This window comes from Lonchura striata, chromosome 3 (genome assembly GCF_050655825.1).
Source record: "Lonchura striata isolate lonStrDom1 chromosome 3, ASM5065582v1, whole genome shotgun sequence".
Classification (NCBI taxonomy): domain Eukaryota; kingdom Metazoa; phylum Chordata; class Aves; order Passeriformes; family Estrildidae; genus Lonchura; species Lonchura striata.
In genome coordinates this window covers 32,022,994-32,035,528 of record NC_140705.1, presented here as the reverse complement: position 1 = coordinate 32,035,528, position 12,535 = coordinate 32,022,994, and the positions used below count along the sequence as shown (strand labels likewise).

The following is a 12,535-nucleotide window of genomic DNA, read 5'->3' as shown; positions in this document are numbered from 1 at the left end:
CACTTATGGATAACAGATCTCTAACAAGCGCTTCTAAAAAAAAATCAAACTTAGAGACTTTTCTTCTGTGCCTCAAACCTGTCTTAGGAGACAATGACTGCAGAAACATCTCAAGTTTCAAACTGGAGGCACCAAAGACAAAATGACAAACATATTTTAAGAACTGAGAAACAGCTGCTTATAAGGTTTAAACCAAAGATGAAGCAACAATTCAAATCATAGAAGTTTCAGTTGCTTAATATATTAATGGCATATCAATAGCCATTAATATGTTTGCGTAATTTATTACAAAATTACAGCACATAAAAGAAGTAAGTCTAAAATAAAATTAAATATACAAGTAAGGTATATATAAAGCAAAAGTATATGTGCATATGCATTTAAAAACAGAAATAAACCCAGTCTATAATTAAAAAGTGAATTTCAAAGCTAAGATTCCCATACCAAAAAAAAAAAAAAAAAAAAAAAAAGAAACTGGGGAATTGCAGAAATTATGTTTCATGCAAAGTAAGTACTATCAAAATTTCATCATTTATAAAATCACAGAATCACTAGGTTGGAAGAGACCTTCAAGATCATTGAGTTCAACCCATGCTCTAAGACCTCAACTAAGCCATGGCACCGAGTGCCACATCCAGCCTTTTCTTAAACACATCCAGGGATGGTGACTCCACCCCTCCCCAGGCCTAAGACTGTGTCCTCTTGTAAGACTGTGTCCTCTCATTCTGTCAGTTGCTGCTGGAGAAAGAGACCAACCCCCACCTGAGTACAGTCACCTTTCAGGGAGTTGGAGAGAGTGATAAGGTCACCCCTGAGTCTCCTTTTCTCCAGGCTAAACACCCCCAGCTCCCTCAGCCATTCCTCACAGGGTTTGTGTTCCAAGCCCCTCACCAGCCCCGTTGCCTCCTCTGGACACACTCAAGTGTTTCAATGCCCTTCCCAAACTGAGGGGCCCAGACCTAAAAACAATAATCAAATTTACAACTCTAAAGCAAATTTTTATATCAGCACTTTCAATTCATTCCAGATCCATCTTATGCTCAACTTTTTTTCTTTGAAATCATTCACAAGTCAAGTTAGTGTGTTCACAATTTTTGTCTTTGTAATTTATAGAGTTTCTGTGCTGGAGGAGGATTATCTTTAAATTTTTGGGCAATCTGAAGACTTCAATATGTGAAAGTTGTTACTGGGTGTAGCTGGCTTCAATTTTTAGAACTTAAAATGAAATTTTCAAAATCTTCTTACTTCTGTGTCCTAATCATATGAAGCTCATAGGTTTTGAAAAAATAATTCTATAAAACCAGATAAATATAGAAACAAATGCATCTAATAAAGTCTAGATAATTCTAATAAAGTCCAGAATATATAAGTTTCATTACAAGAAAGACACTACTAAATCTAATGTATCTATGTTAATTCTCAACATCTGTAAATGAAAACTTGCCCCTCCTGATTTCCTGATGATATCAGCACTGTAAAGGTTAATCTTGACAGTGCTGTGAAGAGAAATCTACACTAACATTAATTCTCAACAATCACAATCACAATTTTATCATAATACCTAATGAACAAATTAAAGCTAAAGAAGTCAATACTACTTACACCAATATACTTTTTATTTTTTATTGTTTACTTACTTTCTTAATATCTTGCACACTACCGAATCCATCTTCACTTGCATCTTCTCTCTTTTGTTATAATTCAGCTGCAGCTATTTCAGGAGAAAGCCTTTATTGAAAAACAGGTATCTCCTATTGTAACTTTTTGAATTGTTACAGATTTTTATAAAAGTTTCTTTTTTCTATCATATATTTGAGGCTGTATTCCCACTAAAGCTGTCTTTTTGAAGGTCAAACCAAGATACTCTTATTTTCTGAGTGATTTACCCTCCCCTGAGTCTTAATTTCTTTTCTGTCAGCTGCTCCCCCTTACAGTTACTATTTCCTCCAGGATGATAAACACTGGAGTTGATAAATGGGTAAGATCAGTGGTGTTATCAAAGATTTAAACAGCTGCTGGAGATGGAATCTGAATATATAACAGGACTCTTAGCGTTGATGATCCTCCCCTTTTAAGCCTGGCTTGTTGTCCTCTACCTTGGGGACCTATGTGGACTGTCATTTAAATTTCCCCTTGGAAGCTTGCCCATGGCTCAGACATGCTACTACTTGAGCAAAAAAACTGACAGAAGCAGCATTAGCATCTCTCTCTGCAGAGAGCTATCCTGGAGTGTGTTGTGGAGAACGGGGATAGGACTGACAGTGTTTGATTTGATACTGTCAGAAGTGATCTGCAAGAAGGAGCAGAGATTGTATTAGTGATCCTCTCAAACATTGGGAGGGCATAAGGAGAGACCTTGCAAATCACAAATGTGGCAGAAATCAATCAGAAGAATAAATAAAACACAGACAATTTCAATTAACAGAAAAAAATAATGTCCCCAGGAAGAAAATAATCCTGTATACACTAGCAATTTCAGCCCATGACAGTATCATCTCCAGCTGCTGATTTATGATCTAGCTGTCACATGCTACCTGCTTGCACAGGTAACACAGGCACTAGCTCTACTTTTCAGGAATCATTTTACTCTGACTTCCCTTTGTTCTCCTTCTTGGAAGTTCAGGCCCCATGGCTTGTTACCCATCTAATGCTCTACTCCCCTGCTTCCTCTAGGACTTTTCTTGACACCCTCTGCAGAGCTGAGAACCTCTGGTGACATTTCCTTCAGGGTAAGGTGATATTTAAAGCAAAGGGCACAAACTCTACAGTGCAATTGGTAAACACACATAAGGAAATATTAGGCAAAGCACAACACCTCTACACAAATTTCTAGCAACAGTCACATCTGTGCAAAAAGCATATTTCAGTTTCTGCATGACCTTTGAAACCTGAGGACTTTGTACTGGTGAATTAGAGAGTGTCAGGACAGAGAGGTTAAATTACCTATTGCTGAAATGTCAGACTGAACAGGGATCACTGATTTTCCACACATGGATGGGTGACCCACCTGGATACCAGAAGAACAAATATCCTCACTGCTGCCTTCTGGGGCCACCTTTTGAACCAGGAGACCGCAAATGCATGTTGTGAGAAGCCCTACAAGTCATATTGGTTTAAGATAATTCTTTGATAAATCTGGTGAGTGATGGAAATAGTACAAGTACTATCACAAGAAGAAAAATAAAAAGAGGAAGGGGGAAAGAGAAAACTGTTAAGCGTGCAAAAAGGAAAGGAGAGCCCAGGAATCGGTAAGGTTACAGACACACTTACTTTTTCCTGACTGCAACTGAACTGACTGAAAAAGACACTTCCCAAAATTACTTCTGGACTGCAGTTGCCTGGGATCATGACAGCCTACTGAGCTGATCTTCATACATCAAAACCATCTCAGTTGAAATGAAGAGGACATTTGTGTCAGACTGAGCCATCCCAAACACACCAGTGTAATCAGAGACTGGTTAGAAGAATTTAGCCCCTTCTTCCACTGAAAACAAACCCCAAACAAACCTCCATGTCTAAATCTTAATGCACAAACCTGTCCAGTAGAGTTAGTGCACTTAAGTGTCTAATGTATCTAGCACAATGTACAGTGTTTTTATACAAGCACCTGCAACATACTAAAGGTTGCAATTACACAAAGCAGACCAAATACAGTCTCAGCTAGAATTACTACTCTCCAAGCAGAATAATGTTATCAGAGAGTTATTATCAAATCAGCTTAGGATATCAACACGAATAATGCTGCCTGGAAAGACTGAATCATAGGGGAGAGCATAGAGAGTTAAATGAAAGCCGGTGAAGAATGTAAGATCTGTCAGGGACACAGAATATTAAATGGATGTATTCCTGTATATCAACACTTCGTAGCACATTACCAAGACAACATGTAAAATGTTCTGATATATTTATCAGTCTGGAAATCAGTAAGATATTTTCTCACTTATAATTTCTCATCTTCCTTTAAAGTGCTACTTGATGTGAATTCAGTCACTGAGCTTGAAAGTGGATTTGGTAGTTTGGTTATGATAAGCCCTTTCCTTCAAATATTTTTGAAAATAAACGGTCCAGAATAAATACATAAAGCCCCCCTAAAAACTACACAGGCTTTTTCATCACCATAATTTATAAGGTTTTTGTCTTTTCTGCACTTTAGGACAAGAGTGCTATGGGAGTTTAGGATTCATGTTTCTGGTTTTCTATTAATTACTGCATCATGGGTGCATCCTGAAGTTAAAATTAATAAACCAGGAACAGGAACAAAAAACCCCACTCTAAGTTACCCTGAGTAAAGAATGTAGAATCTAACCCTTGGTTAGGTCTATGTGCCTGCAGCCACCAAAACAGAAGTGAAAGATCTTGCAAAAATAAAATAGGTAAGAAGACCTTGGCATTGATTAATTTTAAAGATGATCACACAATTTCAGAATTTCTTTCTTCTCATTAACTGCCAAACAGGTACTGCTAGCTCTCACTGTATAGGCTGCCTAAGCAAGGCTGAAGACATGAGGGAAGGTGTTAACAGTAAGGGCAGATGTGGTATTGGTGTGCAGTCTAGACACAGAACACAACAAAGCCTTTCAGGCATCAATATTTTCCCTTGTTAAAAATGAAAACCCTTAGTTTATTTCAAAATAGCCATAAGGGAAGTTAGTGTGGAAGAGGATCATTAACTCAGCAGTGAAATGATTTAAGTACAACCTGCCTCCAGTACCTTTTTCAACTTTACTAAAAACGAATGAGTGGAAAAACCAAAAAGTGTCAAAAATAATTCTGGTGAGATACACGACTGGCACATATTTCTTTAACTTATTTGTTTCACTTACTGCCTTAAGTGATTTTAATACTACAGCATAAACAATGCTAAGTAGATTTTCTTTCTCATTTGGAGCAAAAACTAGAAATGCCAAACAGAATCCTAAAGTTTTAGTCTGTTTACTTCTTACAGTTTGGGATGTCAATTTTGGTTTATATAATCATTAGGAAGAAAAAAGTGAAGTTGAGTATGCTCCTCAAGAGTATACATTAATGTCACATGCTGGTGTTTGCAATCATACCTTAGTCCCACAAGGAATTTTAGTAGTATCCATGTGGAACAGGCTTCCTTTGTGCTTCTATTAGCTTCTAATATATGAGTAGACTTTTGACAGCTCAAAGAGTACAATCTATTTTCTGAAAAGTAGAACAAATTGCTTCACTAAAAACCTACCAAAAAATCTATTACATTCTAATGGTGGTGGACTAACATTTAAAGTGTTGCATAGTTTCTTATAAATTTTCTCTACTCACAAGGGCATTCTATATAAAAACAAAAGAGAAAAACAAATTCTTCCTTGAAACAGTTAGCATGTTTGCCTTAAAAAGTGATAACTAAGAGAAAAAAAAAGTAATATCAAATGGGGCATTAGCAATTAACATTACCTAGTTCTGAGGGGTTCCTTTTTTTTTTTTTTAACAAAACACACAAGAAAAACCTGTAACTGACTATTTAGGAAACAGACTATGCTTAGTTTTATAAAGAAGACCTATAGTGAATTACCTCCTAAGTGTCCAGGGGCCTGCCCTGTGGATCCAAATCAGCTGGGGGGAAACATTTTTCTTACTGACCATGCTCCCTCCAGCCTAACAGCAAGAACCCTGAAAGGCATGATTTGTTCATGCTGCTCGGACCCTTAGGATAGCACACTGCTGAAGGATTTTAGAAAATTTCACTGGCACTTCCACTTTCTGGGAGGTCTCATTGAAGTTTATATTTTTGTTTCTTTTTCTCATCTGTCTCGTTTTCATGTATTGTGAGGATAAGACAGACTCAGAGTAAAGTCAACGTGGAATTACCTCAGCCCTTAGAATTGTTTTTGTGGATGACTACTAAAATAAATTGAAAGATCAGCTGAAAAACACCCCGTTGTTTTTAAGGCCTGAAGAACCTTGATCTTGATAGGACTCCTTACCACATGAATAAGGAGTACCAGTAAGGTACCACTGTGGTACTAGTGAGGTATCTTGAAATCCTGTAAAAGTCCTGAAAACAGGTATTGAGAATTCCCATGTGCTGTCTCCTTTCCACCCTCATCCTATCCCTCCAAAGGAAAAAGAGTTCAAAGGAGTCAGTCTAAGAAAAATAGCAAGCTACAAGATTAATCTTCCATTCTCTTTTTATGGCTCAAGATGTATTTCCTGATCTCTGGTTCAAAAGATGAAGCTTAGAATACACAATGGCTAAAAGTAACAATTTTGCAGAGGAAGACAGAATGAAGAGCTGTAAAGGTTAGAAATGACCTGGTATCTTCATCAGGTAACAAAAGGTGTAGTATAGAAGTGTGCTCACAGCCTTCGGTGGTTTACAGCTCTCCTTCTTGTCAATTCTTTATGTCAAAAAGATAACAAAAAATTAGGCTGACATATTTTTTTATTGCATTCAGCAGAAACATAAAGTAAATGCTTCACTAAAGCAATGGATCACATTTATGTTGCAAGAAAACAGATTAGGCTCTGTATTTGCCTTGTAATAGTACCTTTGCTTTCAATTTTTTGTCTTCTTTCAGAACATAGAAGTAATTTACAGGAGTTTAAATTTCTGTTGTTTTCTCCAGAGATTTTACTTCGTAATATTCCTCTGACTGTACAAGCTCAGCTGAATACATCAGAGAGTACACTTATAAAATTCGTAGGTGTCATCATGCTGGGGTCAGGGGAAGTCAGCCACTCTGGAGGACAGAAACGAATTTCAGTCTCCACAGGCTGGAAAGGAAGTCTTCAAGGAATATAACTAAATTCAGTAATTATAACTGCAAAAAAAAAGAAAAAAAATCCCTACACTTTAACAGAAGAAAACCAGAAGCAGCTAACAGAAGAAAGCAAGAAATTGCTGGGACATCTTAGAGGAATAACCAGCATCATTGCTAAAATCTGTAGCATACAGTTTCTCCTCTATGTGCCTGAGAAATTCTTAATTAATGTGTGGGTGCTGCTTTTTATACTGTATGTACTGAACAGCTGAATTCTGTAAGGTGCCAGAATTTGCTTAAATCACATGAATCACTGGCATTTATGAGAATAAGCCAAAAAAAAAAAAAAAGTTGTTCCCTTTTAATGAACCCCAAACAAAGATCTGGAAAATATTTCTGTTCACTGGGGGATGTTACTGGTTTGCAGGGAATGTTTCTTTAAGTATAATTTGGAAGACTGTCTCAAACATGAACTCAAGTCTGATAAGCAGGTGATATGCAAACAGTGCTCTTCTCAAGGATGAACAGTATAACTATTTTAAGGGTGGCATAACCCCTAAAAATTCAAGATGAATTTGAAATCACCAAGTTTAGAAGAAACCATATTGAAAGAATGGCTTAATTAAAGCAAGGCTGTAAACTAACTTTGTTTGTTCAATTAAAGAAGCAGGTGCAGACTAAGTAAATTTACTTATAGGCAAAACACGAAAAACAAAAAGATAAGAAGGTGGAACAATTTACATAAGGGGGAGCTGATTTAATAACGGCCTAAGTGAAACAGACCATCTGGATGAAGTTGCAGAAATTGTTGCAAATCAAGGCAATTAAGAACTGCAGAACGGAAAAAAACTCTAACTGGCATGTGACACACAAAAAAGCACAATCCAGGAAACTAGAAGTATATAGCTACTGAAGCAAAAAATCAATAAAACTTCTTTGAGCTCTAAAGGGAAACATACATACATGGACAGCTGCTCAGGGAATGAAAACAAACACTACAAACGTCCTTTGCTTTTCCTGTGTTTGTGCTTAGCATTATGAATAATTAAAAATACTTTAAAACTCACACTTCTTTTCATTATTAAACTGAAATACAATAAGATGCTAATGTTAAGGTAGTCCTCAGATTTTACTTGACCGTAGTTTTTAATTACTTCTCTCTCAAGCTGATCACAGACTTGCACTTCAGGAAGGACCAGTGCAAAGTGTCCAGCCTGGGAAGGAAGTCTCCTTTTCAGTGATCCAGTTTGGGAGTGCCTGGCTGGACAGCATTTGTGCAGGCAAAGCTCTTGGGGAACTGGCGGGCAGTGAGCTGTGAGCCTGCAGTGCCTGTGGCAGATGAGTGCCAAGGGCATCCTGGGCTGTGCCAGCAGGAGCACAGTTTAAGGGAAGGGACTACCTCCCTCTAATCAGCACCTGTTCATCTGCAGCTTTACTACTGCCCATTTTGGGCCCCCAGTAAAAAGATGTGGATAAAGGGAAACCTATTCAGCACAGGGCTACTGAATTCAGCCTGGGGCTCCAGCATCTGTGCTGCCAGGGCAGTTAAGGGGGCTGGGCCAGATCAGCTGGGACCCAACAGCAGCCTCCAGTGCCTATGGGAAGGATATCAAGTGGACAGATCCAGGCTCTGGGTGGTGAAAAGGCTTAAGACACTGATCATAAAAGAAGCAACTGTATACCAGTTCAGACTGTGCACAAGGGAACATTTTTTCACCATGAAGACAGCCAAGCAAAAGAGCAGATCTAAGCTCTGTCTCCTAGCAGAGTTTTCAATACCTGACTGAATGCTGAAATAGCAACAGACAACATTGATTTAACCAACATTGATTTGATCCCACAACTATTGTTGATTGAAGCAGGAAGTTGGACTAGAGACCTTGAAGTCTCCTCCAACCCAAATTTTCCTATCATCCTGTGAACATCAACTAATGTTGCACCACAGTAAACTACAAACTGTATCAGACAGTACTGCATAGATAACTGAATGAAAAAAATGTTATTACAGGATTAAAATAAGATACAACTTCACTTTCACTACAACCAACACATAAGCAATAACTTGTAAAATCAATAAATTATAAACAGATTGTAGCACTTTCACAATATGAAAACATTCCAAACTATGTTTACAATACCATTATGAGGCAGTCCACTTCAAAATCCCACCCCCTGCTGCCATTTAGCAGGCATGCAGAACTCTTCAGGGAATAGAACAGTCAATAGAGCAGCAACAAAATGAAGATTTATTTTCTTTGTCTCATAACTTTTTTCAGAAAACGAGATTCTATACCACACAATTGTTTTTAAAACAGAGACAGGCATGAAAGTCAGTCATCCAGAAAGCTATGAATGTGGCAGAACAACAAATAATAAAATCATAAACTGTTATTAGGCTACTAATAAATAAACATTGCTAATTCAACCATATAAATATATAATGTAACTGTGTGTGCATATATATACATTTGTTTTTATAAGGCTGAACAATTTGCATTTGCAGAACAATAACATTTTGCCAACATCTAAAGTACATGTATGTACAGAAAAAGAGATGTACAAGACAAAAGAAATATCCTTGAACTGTTAATTTTAAAACTCCAAGGGTAAATCATGTAAAACACTCCAGAGAACAATGACAGGTCAGACCAAATTATTTTCAGTGCTTCCTATTTAAGTCTATGAGATGTTATGCTCAGCACATTGGACGTTGAGATTGTTCTTTTGAGACATCCAATAGTCTACATTCAGCAAAGAGCACTTTCTCTGGATTTGGTATTCCTCTCTGGAGGCCAGACAGGTAAAGCTTGGACATGGTAAAACCTACTTAGTAAGTACTTGAAGACTTAGTTTAAACCTGCAGACAGGCTTCTTATAACCTGGTTGCATTTAAACCTACGATTTCCTACTCTAAAACATACAAGGTATCACAAATATGGGGTTTAGTTTTCAGATTAAGACACCTAAATGCATGTTTGTGGCAGTGAGTTACACACCTAAGCTCATGCTATCATCACTGTTTGGTTGTCTAAGCGGACACTTTGAAGTGACAGTCCCACTAAAGATGCTTCAGGGTATCAGAGGCATCTACACAAAGAGAGGAAATGTGACACAAGACTTAGAGAAGATCTGCAGTCCTTTGGGGTAGCAGCTGGATACCCAGACCAAAACACTTTATTTCATAGATTAGATATCTCAGCCACAAGGAGACATCTAAATGTGTAAGTCTACCTTTTTCATCTTGAGGCAAGTCCCATCTTAGTGAAAATCTCCCAGAAACAACAGACAGCAATCTAGTAAGTATTCTGATCACAGGGATTGTTGCCCACATCAAAGCTCAGTGCCCTATTTAATTCTGCACTAAGCAGATAAGGAGAGCACAGCTGACCAGCTAACAGCACTTTTGCAGAGAGGTGAGTGTGTGCCTAGACTGCTGCAATGGCATTGCAAGGGGGACTCTCTCTCTATGCCTCAACACTTTCAAAGTGGCACAACTGTTCCAAATCCCTGTCACAGTGTAAGTGCCATGTAGTTGTGTCATCTCTGGATACAAAACCTTGTCTTTCTGCATGCTTTGAAAAAAAAAAAAAATCAGAAATCATGTCTCAAGTGAGCAGTTATTTCAAAATTCACATATTTCCCAAAATATCCATTGCTTTTTCAGTGACCTAGAGAGCTTACTTGTGAGAAAGTGCTACAATCTGCAAAGAAGAAAATATGTGCCCCTTTTTGCCCGAGTTGCTTTACTAACAACAAAAATACTTTTTGCCAATCAATGAGCAAATATGGTATAAAATCTAGGGATGAAACTCTTCTTTCAAATAACAGGCTTGAAACAATGCATATTTTGCTATTATAAAGATGCCAGTATCCTTTTGCGTTTTGTGTCTTTTGGTTACTTACTATATTTGAATGAAGCTTTTTTTTTTAATTAAAATGAAAATTATTATATCAATTAAATAATTGTTCATTTTGTTTATCCCTTTCCTTTCTGTTTTTACAATCATGCTTTCAGTGCTGTGGAGGGAGAAGGAGGAACTTCCTCCACCAGAATGAAGGAAACAAACAAGTAAAGCGGAAACAAAAAGGGCACAGTAGCTCATGAGCGGCTACCAAACTTACAGACTGATTTATTTTCTTTAGTTTGGTTAAACTTATCTGATTTTCTCATGTGAATAGTCAGGAACGCTTGTTTTGCAAATCAAACATTTCTGTTGGAAGAAAGTTAGCTAGAAGAAAGCATTAAACAAAGGTTACAACATGGCATAGCAAATAGGAAGTTTAAGAAACAGAACAGGGGCCAGTGTGTTACCTAAGAAACATTCTCTGGGGAGCCAATTCACCATCAAAGCCACATGTTTTTTACTTACCAATGTATTTTGCATATATTGCATAGGTTTATTACAAAATAAATGCATTCAAATTAACAAGATACTGGTGTTTCTGAGAATTTTCCTGACATAAAAATTGATTGACAATTTCAAGGGGAAGGACAAGGACTAATGCTCAAAATATTTTGTATCTATAGTGAATATATATTTCTAGGAGACATAATAAAACTAAAATCTTATTTATGTAACAGAAAAAAGAGCAATTAATTATAATATTTTTTCTTTAGATTTATCAAAGACTATGGTTCAGTTAACATATTGTTGAGCTCACACTTTAAAGACATTTAAAATAATTTCTGTTAAAATATGTTACTTTATTTATTACTATGAATATAATACCATCACACAGAAAAAAAAACCAAACAAACATTAAATATCAGATAATATGAAAATATACCAAGGGGGATTTTAGCAATATTAATTAATTTTGAACAGAAAGGTTTAAAATAACTATTAAATGAGTTACACTTTTTAAGATTAAATCTCTGAAATCATACTCAACTCAGAGTGAATTAGGCCTATTGTACCTAAACTTGTGCATACACAAGTAAAGCCAAGCAGTATACAATGAATGTAAGAAAGCTGTGAAACTGAGCACCAGATTTTATTTTGCTCAATGACTCATTTGATTATCAGTAACCAAGTCCGTCCTGTAAGATGTTTTACTGATAAGTTATCAAGTTTAAAATAAACATATTTATTTCAACCAACCAGATAATGTCTCTAAATCATAGAGTAGCTACACAACTCTTAAACGAGAGGCATTAGTCTCCTAACTTGGAAGCTCTACACAAATATTATGATTGTATTTTAAAATTCATAGTGTTTATTTTAAACAGCACCTGAAACAACTTTCTTTGTTTCATTTTCATTGTGTGCACACACACCACCACACTGTTTTCTATTACAAGAAACAGTATTTATTGAAAATGGCGCCTGGATTATTACATTTTTTCTATATTCAGAATGGGAAATAAATTGCATTATCTCTAAAACTGCTGTAGAGAATAATAGTTTGAAGTAAATGTTTTTCAATAAGGACAATATTGCTGTCTGGCTTGAAAATTTTCCAATGCACTCCCACAACAAATGCACAGTTAAAAAGTAGGCTGCTTGTTTTAATTGTTTTAATCAATTTGCATTTGACTTGAGTTCAAAAGAACACTCACTCTCCACAAATATAAAGAAAACAAAGGGAATTCATCTGAGAGATGAAGAATAACTTGATCAAGGTTCTTCAGAAATTTGATTTTTTCTTCTCCCCCATAGTCTGAGCTGGAAATGTTACTTTCTTCTGTCTCATTTTGAATAAGTTGTTCCAGAATCATGCACAAAAGAGAAATATTCTCATACTGGGTGATGTCATACACAGACTGGACCTGGGAATAAGAAAAATCAGTACATAAGTGGAATGTGAAA

At 36.6% G+C, this 12,535-nt stretch overlaps 1 protein-coding gene across 6 annotated transcripts in view; it reads right to left on the bottom strand.

Annotated features, from left to right (window-relative positions):
* Nucleotides 1-8,952: 8,952 nt before the first annotated feature.
* Nucleotides 8,953-12,535, bottom strand: part of MEI4 (meiotic double-stranded break formation protein 4) — a 145,870-nt gene continuing 142,287 nt past the window's right edge. For 5 of the 6 annotated variants that reach the window (XM_031504411.3, XM_085574769.1, XM_077782323.2 and 2 more), the window contains one exon: nt 8,953-12,495. In XM_031504411.3, coding sequence (XP_031360271.2) covers nt 12,244-12,495 — 252 coding nt within the window. In that variant the 3' untranslated portion in view covers nt 8,953-12,243. The remainder of the gene's footprint in view (nt 12,496-12,535) is intronic. The other variant, XR_014953642.1, reaches the window with a different exon arrangement.